At 53.4% G+C, this 22,494-nt stretch overlaps 5 protein-coding genes across 5 annotated transcripts; 1 reads left to right on the plus strand and 4 right to left on the minus strand.

The window, feature by feature from the left end:
• Positions 1–453: 453 nt before the first annotated feature.
• Positions 454–1,859, plus strand: LOC100837519 (50S ribosomal protein L5, chloroplastic). Its single transcript, XM_003558881.4, has 3 exons — positions 454–801; positions 934–1,134; positions 1,313–1,859. Exons 1-3 carry the CDS (start codon positions 499–501, stop codon positions 1,643–1,645), a joined length of 837 nt encoding a protein of 278 aa, XP_003558929.1. The 5' UTR covers positions 454–498; the 3' UTR covers positions 1,646–1,859.
• Positions 1,792–5,085, minus strand: LOC100836905 (probable polygalacturonase). The gene is made up of 6 exons (XM_010231989.3): positions 4,942–5,085; positions 4,555–4,869; positions 3,162–3,282; positions 2,904–3,078; positions 2,724–2,794; positions 1,792–2,614 (listed from the first exon to the last, which is right to left on the minus strand). Exons 1-6 carry the CDS (start codon positions 4,963–4,965, stop codon positions 1,932–1,934), a joined length of 1,389 nt encoding a protein of 462 aa, XP_010230291.2. The 5' UTR covers positions 4,966–5,085; the 3' UTR covers positions 1,792–1,931.
• A 3,099-nt stretch (positions 5,086–8,184) lies between these two features.
• LOC100837960 lies at positions 8,185–13,240 on the minus strand. The gene is made up of 3 exons (XM_003562114.4): positions 11,273–13,240; positions 8,573–9,374; positions 8,185–8,486 (listed from the first exon to the last, which is right to left on the minus strand). Exons 2-3 carry the CDS (start codon positions 9,317–9,319, stop codon positions 8,466–8,468), a joined length of 768 nt encoding a protein of 255 aa, XP_003562162.4. The 5' UTR covers positions 9,320–9,374; positions 11,273–13,240; the 3' UTR covers positions 8,185–8,465.
• Positions 13,241–13,411: 171 nt separating this feature from the next.
• Positions 13,412–15,154, minus strand: LOC100838423 (probable receptor-like protein kinase At5g24010). Its single transcript, XM_003558884.4, has one exon. The coding sequence runs from the start codon at positions 15,081–15,083 to the stop codon at positions 13,656–13,658; it is 1,428 nt and encodes a 475-aa protein (XP_003558932.1). The 5' UTR covers positions 15,084–15,154; the 3' UTR covers positions 13,412–13,655.
• Positions 15,155–17,910: 2,756 nt separating this feature from the next.
• LOC100838128 (probable receptor-like protein kinase At5g24010) lies at positions 17,911–21,468 on the minus strand. The gene has a single exon (XM_003558883.4). The coding sequence runs from the start codon at positions 21,055–21,057 to the stop codon at positions 18,457–18,459; it is 2,601 nt and encodes an 866-aa protein (XP_003558931.1). The 5' UTR covers positions 21,058–21,468; the 3' UTR covers positions 17,911–18,456.
• Positions 21,469–22,494: the final 1,026 nt, after the last annotated feature.

The raw sequence follows: 22,494 nt of genomic DNA on the forward strand, positions 1-22,494 counted from the left end.
GTAAGTTGACGTGGTACACGTTGGCAGGGATGCAACGTTCAAAAGCAATTTCATTTCAATTTCAAAGGAGTTTCATTCATAAACTTGAATGTGAGAACTTTATGAATTAAACTCTTTTGAAATTGAAATGAAATTGTTTTTGAAATTGAATGTCAGAAGTTTACACGCTTGAATCTTTCTTCTTTTCTTGTTTAAGTGGAAATTTGAATCTCTCTTGAGCTGTCCATCTCCATTCTATTCTTGAAGGAAGCTCCCTGTAAGGGAAAACACCATATGCAGTAGGCCTAAAGTTTGTTTTTGACGAGGCCCAAACTTCATTTGACAAGACAAATGAATCATCCCAAATGACTGGCCCATCCTTAAAGAAGGCCCAGAAACGAGGAGGCCCACTTACAGTGACAGTGAGCAGCCAGCCACATCCAATTCGCCTTATCCCATCATCCATCCATGGCATAAAGCCTTCTCGCCCTGCTTCCCCCACTCTCCCGGAACGCTCCAATGGCAGCCACGGCGGTGACCCTGCCCTCCTCCACCTCGCCCTCCCCCTGCCCCTTCTCCGTCGCCACCTCCTCCCGACGCTGCCTGTTCCCCCGCTCCCCGCTTCCCCGCCGCGCCGTCCGCGTCGTCGCCGCCTCCGCCGCGGCGGCCGAGGCGCCGCCCAAGCCGCCGCCGGCCACTCCCTCCGGCATCATCCTCGTCGACCCCTCCGAGGCCCAGAAAGTCCACCGCCTCAAGACCGTCTACGACGAGAAGGTCGTCCCCATCATCACCGACGAGTTCGGCTACACCAATGTCCACCAGGTTCGTGCTCGGCCCTCTCTGTCCTGCTCTGATTCTGCTCACGACTGAAATACAGACATTGAATGCCTAGATATGCCAACCAGGTAGTGATTTAGTTTGAGGATGAGCTTTTTGGGTTGCGGATTTTGATAGGTGCCCAAGCTTGAAAAGATTGTGGTGAACTGCGGGCTGGGTGTGGATGCGGGGAACTCCAAGGGGCTGGATGCCGCCATGAAGGACCTCGCCTCGATCACTGGCCAGTGGCCCGTCAAGACCAAGGCCAAGAACTCCGTCGCCAGCTTCAAGATCCGCGAGGGCAACACCATTGGTATAGCCGTCACGCTCCGCGGCAGGGTGAGCCCTCTGTGTCATGCTATTCTTATCCCAGTTTGAAATGCACTAGGAATGCACACATCGACTGATTGGCATATGAAATTTCTGGCAATTTGGAATCTTGCATTCGAGGATAACCGGTAGCATCAGCGAAAACATTGAGACTGTACGATTGATGAGCTCAGTTTCACTGCTGTAGGTGATGTTCAACTTCCTGGATAGGCTCATCAACCTTGGGCTCCCTAGGACCATGGATTTCTTAGGTGTCAACCCCAACAGCTTCGACGGGCATGGCAACTACACCATCGGCCTCCGCGATCAGGGTGTGTTCCCGGAGATCCCATATGAGGTCGGTGGCAAGAAGAACGGAATGGATGTCACCATCGTCACCACCGCCAAGACCGACAATGAGGCCCTCAGACTGCTCACGCTCCTCGGCATGCCGTACGCGGAACACATGAAGTCTGATCAGTTCAAGAAGAAGAGGTTGAAGCGCCACCACTTCATGAGCAAAGGCAGAGGAAGAAAGTGAAGATCAGGCTATCTTTTCACACGATGAGCTCTGCTCCAGACTGTTTATTGTGTTCATTTTGCATAGTTCGGGTTAGAAAATTGATCCTTTTGTTGTATCTTGTATGTTACTTGTTGTTCATGTTGTGCCTACTGCCAGAAACAAAATGGAAAGGTTTTGTTTGGTCAGGCTATTCATTATAGGAGTTTATGACACATGTTTATTCTGCAGCATTTTTCAAACTGCTTGACTATACTAGAAGTACACTCTTTGGTCATAACCCCAGTGGCTATTACCTACCAATGTATCAGTAGGTACATTTGGGCAACTCCGGTGGCCCGATGACGAGTTCTTCCTCCGGGAATGTGCATGGCTTGCCGACCGCACCAAGCTCCGGGCATGGCTTCGGCGATACACCGGATGCCACTCCCTTGACATCGGTGCAGTTCCACTGCAGCTTCTTGGCATCCGGCGCAAGCTGGGCTGTCACATTAGACATGCATATGCCAGTATAGGGGTCGTTCGGGATGCCCTCCATCCTGCCGGCCATGGTCACATTCTCAGCAAACACGTCACGATAGTTGATGCCAGTGACCTCAGGTAGCGCTTTGGGGTTGGAGGAGTTATCTGGGTGTTGGCCGTAGTTGCCAGTCATCCAGAAGACCCACTTCATGGTGTGGAGGCTGAGCCCACGCACGAAGACGTCCTTGACGAAGCCGCCCCTCCCCACACCGGACTTGATCCTGACGGCTGACTCGGTGTTGATGGCAATGTTATCCTCGGCACGCACGTCCTGGATGCCACCTGACATCTCGCTGCCGAGGGCAATCATGGCGCTCGTCGGTGAGATGCAGGTGAGCCTCCTGACGACAATGTGTTGGCTGGGCATGTTGAACTTGATGCCGTATTCATCCCAGCCACTCTTCACGGCGATGCAGTCGTCACCAGAGACGATGTAGCAGTCCTCGATCTTGACATAAGAGGAAGAGTCTGCACAACCAATCACAGCTCGCCACATTCAGATTCAGAAGACTGAAGACATACATGCTTGTGGAAAGGAACAACACTACTGAAAATGCTACAGGTGTGACTGATCTACCAGGGTCGATTCCGTCAGTGTTAGGCGAGTGGACCGGCGCAAGGATCGTGACGCCGCTGATGGTCACGTTCCTGGTCAAGTTCAACACAAGGTGAGCATGGTGGATTCATGATCTAACAACTAAACAAATGAAGTTCTCACATCCAGATTAATCTTGGGCATAGGTTTCTGAATCCTTACGTGCAGTAAGTAGGGTGCAGATTCCACGAGGGCGCGTCGACGAAGGTGACATTGGAGATGATGATGTCGTGTGAGTAGAGGAGCTCGAGCAGGTAACCCCTGGTGTATGTGAGCTCCTTGGCGTGGTACTTGTCCCACCACACCTGGCCCTGCCCGTTGATGGTTCCGTTTTGACCTGACAAAACGTTGCTCTCCTCTTAGCTTAGTCATGTTCTTATGATCTTGTCATAACAATCTTGAGAAGATGCAGGAGTTTACCTGTGATGATAACGTCTGTGAGATTTGATCCGCCGATGAAGTTGCTATATCTTGGGCCAGGCTCGTCCCTGCCTCTTCCGTAGGAGGGCAGCGGAGCTATGAGAGGCCAATCGTTCAGGTCCTGCAAGGTCAAAGAGTTGAGATTGACAAGTCGGATCACGAGCATATATAATGCAATCGGCACAAGCAACCTGATGTGATTATGCTGTGAAAAAAATTATACTAGACGTAATGAAACAACATCAATAGCATCCAAGGTTGCAGATGGAGCAACTGTAGAATCTTCAGGGAATAGTCTATTTCAAAAACTTAATGGTCATGGAATAGCAGGGCACAATTTTGAGTAGTCTTTTTTTCTCTTGCTCCGATGAGTGCATCCAGTAAGCACACCAAGATTGCTTGACCACCATGTGGTCAAATGGTCAATGCTGACGAAACTTTCAGACCGAATGCTAGCTGCCTGCCTAGCTGTACTGTACAGGAATTCAATAGCCTGGTCAAATGGTCAATGCTAACGCAACTTTCAGACCGAAGGCTAGCTGTACTGTACAGGTTTTCAATAACCACCAACTGATCGTGAAGGCAACCACCATCAGGGACATAGTGGCCGTGTTATCCCAGCCCTATTCAGCTTGCTGTCCTCGGCATATATTTAAGCGCCGTAACGGTACGATTTCCTACCATAATAACGTACCCCATGAATTATGCAAGATAAAAGTCATGCCCTACTAATCGTCACTGCACACTAAAACCACCCAAAGAATGACAACAAAACAAGAATGGAATCATGTCATCTTGCATTCCAGTTACAGCAGGGAAGCAAGAAGACGAGAACGTACGGGTCCATGCATGCCAAGTTGCCAACTATGGGCCGGACAGAGGTGAATGAAGACGATGCCATGCTCAGAAAGCTATAAACATGGACTGGCAGAGATGAAGACGATGCCGGACGTCCGACGGTGCCATGCTTGGAAAGCTAGAAAAGCAACTGTAAATGATCGTGGCACAGGCAAGGGGACCCCGAAACCAAAAGCCTTTGTCCGTAGCTAAGCTTGGCCAGGCCACGAACAATTCATTATTCAAGTACCCGGCAACTTTACCACCGCCGTCCGGTCCCACGTGTCACAGTAACTACCATACGGAAGTAACTATGTTTGCTAAGCACTAGCTTAATCTGTCGCCACATTTTCTTCAAGAGGATAACCTGTCAACTAAACTTAGAAAACTTTCCCCCGGCTAAACCGCACGGCGAGAGATAGAGACGCTAATTAACACACGCCGGAATCAATTAGTCTCACGGCCGAAGAGTTCAAAATTTCTTGTGGGTAAATGGCGTCATGGTAGTAGCAATGGGGGGATCACTTGGTTAATTTGGGTTGGGTTACTTGGGTACCTGGGATGCGAGGATCTCGGCGCCGCGGTGGAGGAAGAGGGTGAAGTGGCTGGTGAGGTTGAAGGGCCCCGTGAGCCACTTCCCCTCCGGCACCACCAGCGCCGCCCCGCCGCCGTCGGCCGCCCGGCGCGACAGGTCCGCCACCGCCCTCGCGAACGCCGCCGTGTTCAGCGTCTTCCCGTCCCCCACCGCCCCGTACTCCGTGATCCGCTTCACGTGCTTCCTGCAACAACTACCCCCCGCCGCCGCCGGACGCCGCGACGCGCCTGCGCCGCCGACCGCCGCGGCGCACAGTAGCAGCGCCGCCACGGCCACCTGAAATTAACAAATCGAATGCTCAGGGAAAATCAGACGGGGGGGGGAGAGATCGCGATTTGGTTTGCTTACGTGCAGAGCGCTTCGTGTGAGCATTGTGATTAGCGTTTGTTTGCGAGGGGGGATGGAGGTCACGGACGACGGGGAGACGAAAGGCGAGGAAAACGGTGGCGTTTATATAGAAACCGGGGCGAAACCGACGGGTGGGGAAGGGAGAGAGAGAGAGAGAGATTTTACGGGTCTGCCCATCTTGCTGCTGCCTAATTTCGTGCCCCGGGCACAATGCGCTAGACGTGGCAAGGGTTGCGTGCGTGAGCCTGGTCGACAGTCCACAGGTGTACTAAACTGTGTCAAGTTCCATCGCGAGGGGAGCACCGCCAGTTGCTCTCGAGGTGAGGTGCTTGGCGTTCAAGTCCGTGGGCACGTACGTTCCATCTAAGCTACGGTTTTGACGGAACACGTCGTGGTCTCGTGGAGCCGCCGCACGAGCGATGGTGTGCTAGCTTTGAGAGGAGAGGCGTGCAGTGCAAATGCAGAACGTGTGTGCGTGTGACCAAGGAGAAGAGTGCAAGGCATCTCGTTAATCATGCGGATGCCTGATTGGTTATACCATGCTCTCTATTTCCTTCCCTTTGTTTAGGCTTAGTATGTAATCAGGTCAAGGAGAAGGTTCTATGGCTTCTCCAACGAGACGACAACACCATCTCATCACTCTAAATTAACTCCTCGCTGGATAGATTTATGTTGCTATTCTTTTGTGCAAAAACGAAGAAAAAACACGTAAAACCTTTTGGATGGTCCAAGTCCAACAGAGCCATACAGGACCACCACTGAGCAAATGGGCAAGTATTTTAGCCCATGAAGTAGGCAGGCCCGCCAAACCAAACCAACCAAGCCTGGAGCAGCTCCCCAGTCCCCACGTCGTGCATTGTGCGCCCTTTTGCAGGCGTGCAGCAGTTCGGCCTACTTCCCACTCTGAATTCCTCTCGAAAAAAAAAAAAGTCTCCACAAGCGGGGCAAGCGGCGCCGCTGGGGTTGCACTTGCACGCCGATCCTGCTCGCCTTGGTGTGTTCGTATTGGCACTGCAATGCCAGTGGCTGCTGCCATTTGCTCCCGTGGCGAGAATAAAATCTTGGCATGCAATGGCAGAGCCCAGGGACCAGCTGGAACGTAGTAGCCTGAGAGACGAGCGCGACTTGAGACGGAGACACGAGGCGCGCATTAAAACCGGGATTTGTCCTGGTGCAGCCACAGCCCACAACACCCCCCGATCGCTCGCCGATGTTGGCTGTGGGTTCGGTGACAAGTTGGCCCTTTCACGAGTTCACGTGAGACTGACGGGGCTATAGCGCTGCCGGGGACCGGGCCGTGAGCCGAGCGCTTGGCCACCTGCGGGTAGGCAGCTGCAGTGTGTCCCTGGCTGTATGCTCTATTGGCCCATACGGCCATACCTAGCAGGTTTGTTTAATTTTGGGCCAGGCATGCAGCTGTGGCTGTGAACTGGTGAGCCACTGAGCCCGGCGGTGCATCCACTACATCGAGCTAGTACTACTTTGGTAGCAGTACAACTGCATGGCCTCCGGTAATACTAGTACGTACATTGTGCTGATATTTTCTTCTGGTTGCCGTTTTGCGACCTTTTTCCATCGGCTGTCCATCAGAAGAGACGCCCGTCGACGAACCGAATGGACCGATCCCCACTGTTGGCTCTGTAGATATATTTACTCTCTCATTCATCTGTTCACGACAAGGCAAATTAGCCTGACGTGACGAGCTGGCTGCACTTGTGCGGGAGCGCCGTGGTTCAGACTTCAGAGCGGGCTGACCCCGGCCGGGCTGGCCAGCGCCCAGCCGGGCAACGCGCGCACATGTTAGGCCGGTCGGGCCGGGTCCCGTCTCGCCTCATCCGATCGAACACCCGCGGTCATGCATCTTCCGAATTGGCAGATTTGGATGGATTTGGCTCTCTGGATCGGTGGTGGGCGTCACTGTTGGACACGCACGGCTTTGTCCCCCGGAACGCTAGAAAGGCAGTCCTGATGATCCGATCGCGTTTAATTTGCCACCACGACGCGACAACGCACAGGATACATATGTTGCATTTGAATTTCGGAACGCAAGTAATTTCGACTGATGGATGATTCTGTCCACATCCAGGCCCATGCACCAAGGATTCACGTAAGATTAATGTAGGTCCGATGCATAAGAAATCTTGATCTGATAGCCACGAGTGTTGACTGAGAAAATAACTATTTCTTAAACGACTGACAAATAGACACTTTTAAAAGCAATAAAATAACTATTTCTTAAACGACCGAGAAATAGATACTTCCGTGCGAGCAAGAGACCTCCCCGAACAGCCACCAAATCCTACTGCTCTCGCGCCATGAGCCCATGACCACGGGAGACGCCATCAGCCAGTTTTGGTTCCCCATATACTTGCATCCAAGAAACGGTCTTATGCTTTCTTCTTTAGAACGATGAAGGAACAACGATCTTTCACTAAAGTACTGCTTTTAACCAACAAGTTAGATGCGTGTTGCTTTAAATTCGCCCGTACGTACGCACGTAGAGTTGCTTTCTTGCACATATATCATGCCTGTGACGCTATCTAGCTCGTACTTATAGCCCCCTTCCATCTTCTGAGACATTCTTCTGCACTTCGAAAGGGATAACAATCCTGATTTCTTCTCCTTCTCTTTGGTTGGTGGGAAAAACACGAACAATGAGCTCACCATCGAGAGTTAATTAGTAAAAAAAGTTGGAGGAGAATGACGTGCATGGAATCGAGTCGTCTCAGTTTTTGGGGTAAAATTGAAGGACATCGACTGTTCGGTTGTGTGCAGATGCAGGATGACACCTCCATGCATCTAAATAAAATCGAGGACCCGGCCGGGGCCGTTCTTTCTTTTTCTTAGGTGCTGAGAAAGCGCCGGATGTTAATAGTTCCAGTATTTTAAGTGTTTGAATTGGTAGCCACCAAATCGGCCATTTTCATGTGCGCGTGGATAAATATCTCTGTTCAACTCGAGTTTGTTCTGGTAGACCGATCCTCCCAACTGAACAAACATGTTTAAACCATTTCAGCGTAGCTAACTAACAAATCAAATACTAAGTGCCAAAAGCCGCATGCTAAACGAGTACTAGGTCAACAGTATAGAAAGATGTCTTTGCAGGGGCCTGGGGGATAGTACGCAATGATGCTCGATTCCACAGATTGGGAACTTTACGCGATTTGTTATATGTGTTCGGACAAGAACGTAATTTGAGCCGACAAATTAGATATATTCCCTTGATCAGCAGTACTAAATGACTCGAGAAAGGAAAAGGGTCTCGATGCGCAAATGGAAGACAGAGCCCATCCAAAGACACGAGAACGGGTTATTCACAAGAGGGTTTAAGCAAACATCATGTACACCGTACTGTAATAGCACTGTCATATATGCACACCAAGGCATTGAAGAACAGAAAGAAATACAAAGAACTTGGTCGAGACGAGGCAGCACAAAGATCCTATCAAGCTCTCGCTGACGGGCTCGCATTTATAACTCATGTAGAACAACTGGCCTGCGATCAATTATTAATCTCGATCCTTTCATGGCAATACACCCTGCCCCTGGAACAGAGATGAAACAAGCTTTCAGGAACCATTTCATGTGTACATGTGCCTGCAGCATGGTTTGAGGTTCCCTCTTAGCTTACGCTGGACTTCTTGCAGTAGAGGATGGCGTCGCGGACGGCCGTGTCGGCATTGCCGTGGCACCACTCGACGCCGCGCGCCGGGCTCGCCATGGCTGCCGTTGCCGCCGGCGCGACCCTGTGCCTCGGCGCGAGCGCCTTCACCTTCCTGTACAGCGGCATCAGGATCCGCAGGCACCTCAGCAGCACCTTGTTCCACGGCGCCGACGACGAAGACGAAGTCCTCCCGGCGCGATTGCTGCTGTTCCTTGCGCTGGAGCACGAGCTCATCGACACCGGCGTGCTCTGCGCCGAGAGGAACAGAGGCGATGCCGATGCCGACGCGCTCGGCGCGTCCAGAGCACGGCGGAACATCAAGCAATCGGCGTCTTCTTGCGCAGCGGCCGAGCAGGGGAGGAAGATCTGGCTCGCGCTGACGACGAGCATCTTCGGGGACGGAGGCTCTTCCGGCCGCGGCAGGCCGAAGGAGAAGTCGCTTGCCGGCGCCGGCGCGGTCGCCCAGCGCATGGAGAAGAGCTCGGGGTCGTCTTCCATGTCGTCGTCCATGAAGGAGGAGGAGCGCGGGCTCCCGAGGCGCTCGAAGGACGGCGGCGCCTGGGCGCGCGTGAGCCACCCGTAGGAGAAGCTGTCGCTCAGGTGCTGCAGCGAGCCGACCTCCATGAGTTGCGTCTTGCGTGCGCACGAGGGGAGCTTTAGCTTGGCCTCTCTGGTCCGCGGTGCAGCTCGGCTTAGGATGGCACGCACCGGCATGGCATAGATATAGGCAGAGGCGATCGATCGAGTCGTCTTGTCTCGGTTCCATTTGCTGCAAAATGTCCATGCTGCCCTTGTAATGCGGACAAGAATAGTGTACATATTGTATTTTCCAGGAGCCATCTTCCAGGAATAAACATAGCGGAGTTTGCCAACGCTCAAGCGATTGATTTTGTAAATAAATAAATAAAACAAGATCGATTCTGGGTTTCTATTTTTCTTGACCGAGATTCAACAGAATGTGACTGCTCAATTGGTCCTCAGTTGCGAGCCTGCTGCGACGAACACGGCGAAGCGTTGGCTAGTCACTTCGTACCCAAGCCGAGGAAAATGACAAGCATCCCGACTGAACGTTGCCTAGGCCAGGCTCTCTCTCTCGCCGGCGCGTCAAAGACAGACTCAAGCTGCCACGAGAAGAAAATGTAAAGGACCCATGGGGTTAGTCGGGTGGTTGGCATAATCCTGACAAAAACTCAGCGTTGCCGCACGGGCGCCTATCTGACCTTGCCATCATAGCAGAGCAAGACTTTCAGTCCTGTCACCCTGCGAATTCAGTTCGATCTACTGGGGCAGTTTGCATTACTACTAGAGCTAGCATAGCATGCCAGCTTGCCGTGTCAACTGGGCAGGCAGGCAGCCAAAGGGAGAACAATAGACGGATGGATCGAAGAAATCTCCGGTTCTGGGAGAAGGAAGATAAATGTGGTCCTCACGTTGCGAGATCTCCGAAAGGCTGCTGGAGAATTGAGCATGGCATATGCTCGATTGAGGGGAGGGAGGCGTGTCATGCAATTGGGGGAAGCGGGCTTTGGACTATCGAGGATAGACAGACAGACACGGTTCTTGAATCAAGACCTTTGCTTCTTGTCCTGCAGAAGGGGGGAAAACGGCTTCGAGAGCCCTTGGAACAAGGGGCATCTGTCTGGCTGAGCGCCCTACCGGAACAGCGGGGACATCATGCGAGTTCGCCGCGTTCTAGGCTCAGGTTCCGCTCGTGTGCTTGTCTCCGTGTGGGTTCTGCCGCTAAGGTCCCGTTCTAGTAGCAATATAGAAGAATATCATTGTTGTTGCATGTTGGAGAGTTTTGGGTTTTTTATATTTGTGTAGGCAGTGGTGGCCAGAGAGCTGCTATCGACTATCGTTCGATTTATGGACAGACAGGAAACAAATGTTGTGACCAGAAGCACGACACCATCAGCAGAAGACGGCAAGAGAAAAGAAAAAACTTAAGCAGATGAGATGCATTCACAAGAGCACATACAAATAAGCAATTTAAAAAGTAGTACTACTCCATATGTTTGCGATGTAGGCTGGCAATGTAAAAATTGTGGATTGCCTCTAGAAGCTGCAGATTGCTAGTATGTTTGTTTCATTTTGTCTGGCCAAAGGAATCAGTCCATGCTAAGCACCTCAGCTCAGCTGAGGGCTGACCGGCTGAGGCATCATATGGGCCACATCCACTACATAAAGAACCTCCTCAACTGTGGCGCTCTGGTGAAAGAGAATCGCTCAAAACTTTTTCAAAGTGTTTTACTAACGGGAACTGTGTCTGCAAATAGGAAAAAAATGTTCAAAGTGTACCATCGTTCTTCAGTTGACAGAACAAATACATCTTTGCAGAAATCTTTGAAGGAACTTTCTGTAGACAAGCATCCAAAAGCACCAAGTGTAGGATGATCCAACAATAATGTCGTTTTGTGCTCCAGCGCAGCAGAGACTTCCGTCTAAGAGTAAGACCATGACCACCCCAAAGCTAACGACATGTAATGGACACACATATATATGAATAGCAAAGATTCAGGGATAAACCGAGGAGCAACAACTATGCAGATTTTGGAGTGCACGATTGAGAAAAAAAAATCGACTGGAGGGGAAAAAGACCAAATATTGTTCCAGCACTGAGCATCGCATTGGACACAGCAACTACACATCAGTAAGTGCCGACCATACCTTTTAACATGCACATCCTGGTAATCCTTTTGTGGAACATTGGGGTACAGTTTGCGCCCACCAGGTTATAGCTTTCCAGGAGTTGTCGTATGCCGTCTCTTTACTCAAAGCACTTTGCATCATAATTTTTGGAATATGTATGGCCCAGAAGAATGCGCACACATCGAACCGGTGCCGGCATTCCTTTCTAAACAGTGAACCATGACCGACAAATTAGCTTCAAGTTAAGAAATTAAACACTCATTGTACAGCTAGGCAGAATAAAGGGTATGGGGTTTAGTGGCTGAGTAGGGAATTTCACTTTTGACAAGATATGTGACATAGTTGAGGTATTGGGGCTCAACAGATAAATCACACAATCATAAAGGAGCAGATGTAAGAAACTGGACTCAAGTCAAATTACTTTTCACCAATTAAATTTGTCCTTATAAACCAGATGAACCAACCAAACAACACATATCCCCATGGTATCTCTAGCTGATCACCAGCGGGTAACAGAAAGCCTTGGTGGTGTGATGAATTTGAATACCGAGGTGCTTGAAACGTAAACATCTACTGGGCTCGTTTCTCTTCAGCTTCCATTTAATTTTCAAAAAGAAAAGTTTATAGCTGACATTCAGCAGTAATCAGCACACTATGTCAACTACTGGTTGTTAACTGGTACAACTACGCATTCCTATGGGTCATGAAAGTGTAGTGTGCCTTTTGTGTTACTTTTGAAATAGCCCATGCATGTCATACACGGGCACCGTGGCCTGTAAAATCTAGCCAAATCAACAACTTAAGTAACTACTCCGCATTTAGTAACAAAACGGCCACACATGACCGCAACCCTACGAGATTACTACGGCCAAATGATATTAAATAAACCCTAAAACTCAGCACGATTACGACAGGCTTCTTCCAAAATGTATTTCATTTCTGCATGTACATGGTCTATCATTGCAGCACAATGATGTGCTGGGCCAGTTGGTGAGATGGGCTGATTAATTTTATATTTTGGATCTCAAACTAATGGATAAATCTGAACTTCTTGTCTTTTAGGCCAATTATTTGGGTTCAGGTGAGGTCAACTGGTCAACCCAACAACAGGGAAATACACCACAAGTTAGGAGTATGTGAGTTCACAGAAGAGGTTCCTTTCTAAGAAATAAACATTCAAATTATATTTTCGGTGGGTGCAAAAAGGCAACAATACAAACTTTTAATGCAAGAGAACCAGAAACAAAACAAGCGGTGACAGGCAAGATTTACGGCTGCTCGGTCATTATGGATTAGAATGATTTCAGAAGTTTGCAAAGGTGCATATCAAGCTAAACAGAACAAAGCAGAAGATGTGAAAAAAATAACCATACACACTGTACAGTTTCACGGAAGCAATCTCACGTAAGAGCCAACCACAACAGTAGATCAAAACAAAATTATGAATATCTCAATTAAACTTTAAGGAAGCACTCTCCTAAGTTAGGAGATCAGAAAATTCCACTAATACCGTTTCTTTGACACCATGAGTTTATGATCCAATATTGTTCAAACCGGGAAGTTAATATCTCTTATTTTTATATAAAAAATCTAAAGAATTACTGCACTGGTGTTTATAAGATTAACCATTTAACCTGACAAACAAATTAGACATGAAAACAAAACTATTGAGAAGTTTAGGAAAATATTCTAGAATCGAACAGATGAATTGTACAAATGCAAAATGTATCAGATTGGATAAATTACTGGACCTGGTAGATTTCCTTCTGCTGTTACTATGGACTAGCACTTCATTTTACTGCCCAAATAGATAAAAGGAACTGCATAAACACAAACAGACTGAAAATAATAGGCAGAGCACAATGGTGAAAATTTCAGGGTACTGTAATCTGATGGATTTGTTGAGACTAAACCTAACAAACAGTTGGACAAACTGATCTAACTAATTTTGTGGCACATGCTTACAAAACTAGTTCAGACCCAAGTAGGGTATAACTACAAGAGATCTACTATTTGTTAATTGGTTTGAACAAAATATTTCCCTCTTGAGACAACTACTAAATCATGATTCGATATGATAGTGCCATGATTTAAACTAGACGTCTATACATATCACAGCCAGGTATTTGAGCATATTTAAATTACTGGACAGAGAAGTGCAAAGCAGTAGTAATACAAACACATCTAAAGTACACACAATTCCATGTTTTGGCAACGTCTTACATGAACACTTCCACTGATATGGTCTGCACCGGCTAAGCTCAAACAATTGAAACTTCAACCATGAAAAGTGCAGAAGCATAAATTAGTAAGCTAAGATACTTACAACCACACCACATCATCACTTCATTAGAGATACACACAATAGCCAGAGTTTGAAGCTCCTCAAATCTCATGTCTCTCAATAGTCTGTCTTGGTGGGTACGAGCTGATAAGCTCTAGCCAACTTCCCATCACCAGAATCAATTGATTGGCGAGAGCAAAGCGTACCATTATTTCTCAGCTCGGTCCTCAACCTCATCACCAGCACGACCAAAACCAGCAACAATCCCGCAAAGATTAAACCACAAAGCAGCGAGCGAACGAATTCACCAATCCCCATTCTGATTGCGTACCCCATGTCCAGAGAAACTGGAAAATCCCCATCCATGCCGCCGCCTGTCTTGTTCATCCTCATTATCTCAATCGCATTCAGGAAACCGCTCACTTGTTCAGATCGGCTCATCTTCGAGCCAACGATGGCCAATTTCAGTATTCCTTCATCCTCGACGTCCACAACAAAGTCAATGTAATACGGGTACGCTAAGGACCCGGTGACACTTGAAATGTCAAAATACTTCACCGCTAGATGGCCGTTGACATAGATATCGAAGTATAGCTGATATAAGGCCTTGCTCACAATGTCGCAGAAGTGCGTCCGCACCAGGTACCTGCTTCCAGCAGGCACTGGGAAACCCCATGTCACATTGCCGTCTGACCTAACCGACCTCGCCGAGTTGTAGACGTTGTCGGGAGCCACCTCGCGGCTCATCAACCTGCTACCTTTGGGGTAAGCAATCCGGCCACCGAATGACCATACCGTACTACCGGACGATCCCGTGTCGACGAGGAAGCGCCCGTCGTTGACCCATGTCCGCCAGAGCGTGTCGTTGAACGGCGTGACCTTGCGTCCAGCCACGTTTATCCGGTAGAGCGTCTCGAAGACCTGCGAGGACAGCCCGTCGGTGCGGCCGACGGTTCCGTCAGCTGCGACGAGGGTGCCGACGTCCCCGACGAGCTCCTCGGGCGCGGAGAAGAGCTCGATGGCGTTGATGAAGGCAGCGGATCCGGGCTCCGGGACGAAGGTGAGCGCGAGGGCATCAGTGTCGACGGGGAGGAGGAACTCCTTGACGACGGGGGACGAGACGGTGAAGTTGTGGAGGAGGAGGAAGCCGGCCGCGCCGACGTGGAAGCGCGCGGCGGCGAGGGCGGGGCTGAAGGGGTAGAAGTGGAGCCGCAGGACGTGGCGGCCGCGGCGGGTGATTGCGAGGTCGTAGGACGCGTGGCAGGAGAAGACGCGCGCCGCGGCGTGGAGAGGGGACGGCGGCGGCGGGGCGGCCGCATCAGGGGCGGAGGGGAGCGTTGGGGCTGTGGAGCGGAGGCGGACGGAGGCGCAGCCGGTGTCGGGGACGAAGCGGCGGCCGTCCTCTGGGAGGACGACCGGCGCCGTCGCGCCGCACGCGATGAGGTGGTTGTCCGCCGGGGCGAAGCGGGTCGCGGAGGCGGTGGAGGAGACGAGGAGGCAGAGCAGGAGCACTGTAAGGCGGGCAGAGCCCGGTGAGGAAGCCATGGTGGAGGGCGGATTCGTTGTGGGGAATTTGGAGTTCGGCGAAGGGGGGAGCAGAGGAGAGATATGGCGATGGGGAACAGACAGCTGGGGCCGGGTTGGAATCAATTGAGCAAGCGCGTGGGGCGACGAAGACCGGACCCGAACCGAGCCGAACCGGACGCCGGCCGGTGGTGGGTGGGTCACAACTCACACGCACGCGCCTTGTCGCCGTGTCGGTTGGTTTTTTTTTAGAGACAATGTTGGTTGGTTCTCGTCAGTTTTTAATGCGGTGGTCAGCACGGGCTACACTACGGGCCATGGATTCTCGTCTCCATGTGGGCCGTATCGGATTGGTTTGATGGTGTGGTCTGGTTTTCCACCATTACCAGGTCTGGGCTAGACTGAGAAATTATTGCACTTGTAGCAAACCGGCCCATCTACGAATCCAGGTGACCCGTTCTCAAGGCGAAAGAGATTTGTATCGAGTTTTTTTTTTAGTAAAATACATCGCGGGTCCTAATTCGTTCGCACGTTTACCCACCCCCTTCTTCCTTCCCGTCCCTGATCTGCGTCCAAACCGGCCGGCCACACCACGCCTCCTCGACCTGGCCGCCGAGCTGGACAGCGCCGCCTCTGCCGCGCCGCCGAGGAGGCCCTTGCCAACTCCGAGACCCGCCTCAAGGCCTACGCGCAGGACGCCCATCGCAAGCGCGAAGACCTCAAGGCCGAGGCTTGTGTATACACCGTTGCTCCTGTGCAGTCGCTCCGCCACACGCCTGCCGCTGCACGCGAAGAATAGGATGGACAGCAGCTAGTGCAGCGCGAGCCGGGAGCCGTGGTGGTCGGCGCCGTCCGGCGGACTCAGCTCCGGCGACGCCACCGCCGCGGGCAGCGGCAGCTGCAGGAAGGAGGGCATGGAGCCGGCACTGCTGCTGCTCCCTCCTCCTCAGTTCCCATGTCAAATCCTCATGTTGTTGTTGCTCAGGCGACTCAGTTCCCATGTCAAATCACGAGTAAAGGGATCAAAGGAAGCCGTGTAGTTGCCTTCCTATTGCTGTTGCTGTTGGGAGCCGCGCGCCGCCCGCTGCTCCTCGGCCGTGCGCAGCCCGGCTCCCGCCGTTGCCCGCGCGTCACCGCTGCTGTGCACGGCCGCGGCCGCCGCCGCTCGACACGCCTGCGCCCGGCGCTGTTCCTCCGCCGTGCGCAGCCTAGGTCCCGCGATCGTCCCTTCCAGCACCGGCAAGGTCAAGCGCATACACCCCCGTACGTCGTCTTCGTCACTTCGTGGACGGCTAGCCAACGAACTCCATGAGCTTCTCCAACGCGTTGCAACAGTTGTAGCCAGATTTGGTGAGATGCGTCAAATACAGGGGGTTCTGTAAGATGGCAAAACCACGTCCTAGCCTGACGTGTGGGCCCAATCATAGGTGACAGCCACGTCATGCGGCTGGAGCTGCGCATACACCAGACGGACCTGAGATGAACCAGTTAAGAAACTATTGGGACCTAGATGTGAGTTTTGAAAGATTCGGGACTAACTTGACACTTTTGCGAAAGAATTATGACCTGTGATGCATTTTACTCTTTTTTTTAAGGATGCAACTCGATTAGAAGAATAGAATTGGTCCTACTTATAAGGAAAATCCGGCCTGAAAACCGATACAAATGCACGGCTTATTCAAGAAAAAGCGTACGAAAAACCCTGACAGAGAGCATATACAAGAACCGAATAAACAAGCCGCCACCACAAAGACAAAGACCTCCTCCGCTCCAACGACGCCGAACAGGGAACGGCTCCTTGCGCCAGAAGAAGATAGGCAGAGTGGGACTTCTTCGACGACCGGAGACAGAAGAGGTTGCCCTGATGGGAGCGGCTCGCGCATCTGCAAGCCCGTGTAGCACGAAGTCGCCCTCCCTGGCCAGGACTCATACCAAGCTCACCGCAACGAGCAAACTCCACTGCCAAACGAGGGCTCCAAAGGCAACGCCTTCAAGGAGGATACGTCGTCCGAGGACGTCGCCGTTACCCGACCTGGACACCGAGTCAGAGCTTTCGTTCGGAGGCATCTCGCTTGCGAAGGGTGGGATGTGACGGAGCTACACAACGACGCCTTCAAGAGGGAAAATGACGTCCACGGACGCCGCCGTCGCCGGCACTGACAACGTCGCCGCAGAGTTTTCACCCACAGCTGCCACACCCACCACGCCCAGGAGCGGACAGAGGTCCTAACCAGGTGCCACCGTAACATTGCGAGCGCCGGCGAAGTTCGCCGAACGCCACGCGCCAAAAACCACCACGGGCACCGGCCAGGACGCCGCAACCGCCCCACGCACCGGATCTGGCCTCAGCAGAAAGGGGCGGCATGGCCGTGGCCCGCCAGGCCCCGAACGGGCCCGCAATGCGGCCGATAGCGGCCTCCACGCCGCAGCAACCTCGCAGCAGCGCACCGCCACCTGCCGGCGGCCACCCCGCCACGCCCTCTGGACAACGCACCGGTGAGCACGCGCCGCCCCGCCCGCGCCACCCGCAGGGCTGCCGCCGCCTCACCGAACCGGAGCCGGCGGCCCCCTCCTCAGATCCGGCCAAGCCGCCCACGGATCCCGCGCCTCCCGCCGCCCCGCACAGCCACCACGCGTCCCGGGCCACCACCACGCACAAGGGCCGCGAGAGGGAGAAACAGTGTCCCGCCGCCACCTTCCTCGGACGTGAACGGCTTCGCCGTCGGGGAGGACGGGGATGGGCCCCTAGGGCCGGCGGCTAGGGTTCCCGGTGTCGCCAGAGGAGGGCAACACAGGGGCTTCTGTTTTGATGGTACTATTTGTATCGAGTTTCCAAACACATGGAATGGGAAATCGTAGAGATCTGCCTTGCACTTTGATGGCAGAATAAGTTCCGTTCCTCACGCCGTAGCGCAACGGCAATCCGAAGCCAGCTATTGAGATTACAGGCATCGAAAACATGATCATAGAATTGAAGCTTGAATGTCTTCACACCGATGCCCGAGAGTTTTTTTTTCAGGACGCGGCAAACTGTGATAGCGATATCAATTGCTGTTCCATCGTTTTGGTGGCACGCATTTTTCATTCAGTTCCAGGTCTTTCTTGCTGAAGTTGTGGTTGGGGTCGATGGCATCTTGAGGAACGTGTAAAGACGCATGAGATACACAGGCAACAGGGGTAGCATCCGGATGCGAACCTATGGCACAGCGATCTAATATGTACTCATGCCGTGCTCCAGATGGAAGCGACAAAAGAGCTTGCGGCGTCTAGCTGCAGAGTTCCGTGTAACGTGCTCGGCAAAGAGCTCCAACTTCTGAACCCTGTGTATCAAGCATATACTGATACAGGTATGGTACAGATTGCACAATCAAATCGGTGCTGCTAATTAACTCGATCATCGTCCCTCGCCGCCAGCGCTCAGCTGGGAGAACACCTTACTGTCCGCGACCACGCTCATGCCAATGCTCATACCGGTATCATCCACGTCATCCATCGTCGACGCCGGCACCCACCGCGGCACGACGACGCCAGCGGGGAGCCGCGTGGCGGTGACGGCGCCGCTGTCCTCGAACGCGTCCCTGCTGACGTGCGTCTCCTGCAGCTGGAGGCAGTACTCGAGGTTCCACAGCACGTCGCCCATGGAGGGCCGGTCCACGCCGTAGTCGGCCAGGCACTTCTCGGCGGTCTCGGCGAACTTGCGCAGCGAGTTCTCGTCCACCCCCCCGGCGGCCATGGCCATCCTCGGGTCCACGATCTTGCCCAGCTGCCCTTGCCCGTGCATCCTGACCGCCCACTCGGCGATGTTGATCTGGTCCCGGTCCAGGCTCTGGTCGATCACCGGCCTTGCGCAGAGCATCTCGAACAGGACGACCCCGAAGGAGTAGACGTCTGATCGGTCTGTTAGTTGCTGCGTCTTGAAGTACTCCGGGTCGAGGTACCCGAAGCTGCCCTTCACGGCCGTGCTCACGTGCGTCTCCCCGAAGGACGGCCCGATACGTGACAGCCCGAAATCGGCCACCTTGGCCACCAGGACGCCGTCTTCGCTGCCGAGGAGGATGTTGGTCGACTTGATGTCCCGGTGGATGATGTTCTCCGAGTAGCCCGTGTGGAGGTAGTGAAGCCCCCTGGCGGCCCCGATGCAGATCTCCAGCCTCTGCTTCCACGACAACGGCTCGGAATTGTCGTCGTCGTCGTCGAAGCCGTAGAGGTGGCTACGCAGCGTGCCGTGCTCCATGTACTCGTACACGAGGATCATCTCCGCCTGGTCGTCGCAGTACCCGATGAGCGACACCAGGTGCCGGTGCCGGATGCCGGAGAGCACCACGATCTCCGTCTGGAACTCGGGCAGCCCCTGCTTGGAGGCCCGCATGGCGCGCTTCACGGCCACGGGGGTGCCGTCGTGCAGCGCGCCCTTGTACACGTTCCCGAACCCGCCGACGCCGATGAGGTTCCGCTCGTGGAAGCCCTCCGTGGCGGCCCTGATCTCCGACAGCGAGATGTGGAGCTTCGTGCTGATCACGCGCTGCATCCCCGTGCCCTCGCCGGAGTGGTCCGTTGACTGGTCAACGACCCAGCTAGAGCCGCCGCGGAACGGCGACCACGGCGGCATCGTCGTGCTCGCCTTCTCCGGCGCCGGTCTCATTCGCCTCTTCCGCCTCCGCATCAGGACGACTAAACAGAGCACCGAGCAAGCAAGAACGGCGGCGCCGAGCACTGACGCGAGCGCGGCGATGACGATTGTTCTCTTGGGCATCCCTTCGTGCGAGCTGACGGCAGAGAGTGGCAGCAGCTTCATGATCTCCAGCCCGTTGAGTATCATGCCACCGGTGCTCCTGGCCTTGCCGATGCTGACGGTGAGGTTGCCAGCACTCGGCGCCATGGCGGCGTAGTCGAAGTAAAAGGCCTGGCTGGGAACCCGCTTCCCAAGCTCCGCCAGCTTGAGGTCCCTGGCCGCAACAGCCTGCGCGACGTAGACGTCGAACACGATGCCGACGCCGACGACGGAGCTGACCATGTCGTAGTCGCAGAAGTGGAGCCGCACGAGGTAGCCGCCGGAGCCGGGCACCGCCGGGAACGTCCACGTCACGTTGAAGCTGATCCCCGGGTTCGTGGCCAGCATGTAGTCCGTCACGTTCGCGAAGCGCTGCGTCTTGTACACGACGTCCGGCGCCACCTCCCGGGTGTACCCGTTGTCCGGGTCGAAAACCGGGGTGATCGAGCTCCCCACGGTCGTCTGGGCGATGCCGCCGTAGAGGAAGGCGTCGTCGGGGAGCCAGGTGCGCCACAGCGTGTCCAGCGTGCTGTTGACCGTGGGCCCGCCCACGTTGAGCCGGTGCAGCGTCTCCAGCGCCTGCTGCGGCCACGTGGCGGTGGCGTTGTTGTCCGCGGCGGTGCCGACGGGGGTGTACGGGTACGGGCTGTTCTCGTTCCAGAGGAGCTCCGGCGGGGCGGGGAAGAGCTCCAGAGCGTTGACGAAGGCCGAGGAGCCGGAGGCCGGGGCGAAGGTGACGCGCAGCTCGCCGTTTGATCCGGCGTCCGGGAGGAAGAACTCCTTGACGACGCCGGCGGGCGGCGGCGAGAAGGATTGGAGCAGGGTCAGGGCGTATGCGCCGTGGCGGACAGAGACGGCGAATCGCGCGCTGGAGGAGGGAGTGGCGGGGAGCGGGAAGAAGTGGAGCCGGAGGACGAGGAACGTGGCGGGGCTGGAGCAGGGGATGCTGTAAGAGAACTCCGAGCTGGAGCCGCGCGCGGCGGCGTAGAGAGCGCTGGAGCTCGCTTGCGAGGACGCCAGCGCTGGGGTGGTCGCGGGGGAGAGGAAGGCGGCGTCCGGGACGAAGACGCGCGCGGGGGAGTCGGACGGGAAGGAGAGGTTGTCGGCGGCGCCGCACGCCAGGAAGCATTCGAAGCTCGGGGAGAAGGCGGCGAGCGCGGCAGGGGACGGCGCGAGTAACAGCGTCGCGGCCAGGAGCAGCAGCGCGAGGAGGACGACGGCCATTGACGCGGGCACTGCTGCCGTGCAGTACTGCAGCTCGTGGCGCGCGGCAGGGTGGCGGCAGACGTACTGGAAGGAGACGACCGATCAAGAAAGGGAAGGGGATAAGTGCGGGCGGTGGTGGCAAACTGGCAATGGAGGAGTGGAGCGTGGACTCGGGCACCATGGGGAATGGTGGAAGCTGGAAGGAAGGCGACGCGGGGGATGGTGGAGTGTGTGTTCCAGTGTTTGGCAGCGCGCGCTGGACTGCAGTGGAGACGAGACCGGAGACGGGGAGTGGAGGGAACGCGCTGATTGGGTCGCGAGAAATTTTCCAATTCCTCCACTGAGGCCACTCGTGTCATCATGTGTGTGTCCCACTGAAAAAGTAAGCATGCAGTTGAGTTGAGGTCTGTTTCTCTAGTTTATTCCTCATTAATGATTGATTGTTATGTTGGCGCCCAAAGATGACTATTGTGAAAAAATCAAACCCGGTTGGAAGGAAAGCAGACTCTGCTCGTATCATTGTGCAGTGCTCCGGCGCTCTTATCTTCAGGTATTGTCAACTGTGAATCTCCTGTTCCCTGAGTGCAAAACAACCAGGTGCTGCACTGCAGCTGTGCACAATCATGAATGAGGTCACTGTTTGAATGTTAGGCCGTTAGGCGGGCTCGCACGGGCTGATGTTTTTGACTTTACCAAGCTAACATATGCTGAAGAGAGAGGCATAGATTTCCCCCCCTTAAATCTATCCAAGAGGATCGATTTCACCCTGAATTCCAATTAGGTTTAATTTTCATGCTTAACATCATAAGATTGCACTGGATCGTTTAGCAGCATTTGGTTCTTGATGCTTCAGAGTGCCTTCCTGACTTGACCAGATTGCACAGGGACTTCTCCGGCTAACTCTGTGTGTCCCAAAAAAGTGAACAAGCCAACGCATTATGGAAGCAATGCCCAATTGTTCTCAAAGATCTGACTAGATTAGCCATGACCCATGGATTAGTGTCCGTGCGTTGCTACGGAATATTTTTTTTTCGTGCGGGAGATCCGTTTGAGGAGGACGGGAGATTGCACTCGTGTCGTGCGGGAGATCGAGAGGAGGGGGCTTGCGCTGAGGATGGACGAAGACGGACGGCTTCGGGACCTAGGGTATTAGACTTTTTTCTCTCGTGCGGGAGTGACATATCCCTCGTAATTTTGATGAAAAGACCTGCCATGACCGTACCATCACCACCGACTCCAATTTAATATATTGGTATAAATATTTTATAAACATGTAAAACTTATACTACTGTACAGGAAGTGCTGCAAACAGAATGACACTCGAAATTTATGGTGACGAACTGACGGTTTGAACTTTGAACACATGCTTTCATTCCAGAATTTTTATCTTTGAAAACATTCCTGCTAAATGATTGATCGATCTGTTGCTGTCCAAGATAACTACTCGGGAAAAAA

This window comes from Brachypodium distachyon, chromosome 1, assembly GCF_000005505.3.
Source record: "Brachypodium distachyon strain Bd21 chromosome 1, Brachypodium_distachyon_v3.0, whole genome shotgun sequence".
Taxonomy (NCBI): domain Eukaryota; kingdom Viridiplantae; phylum Streptophyta; class Magnoliopsida; order Poales; family Poaceae; genus Brachypodium; species Brachypodium distachyon.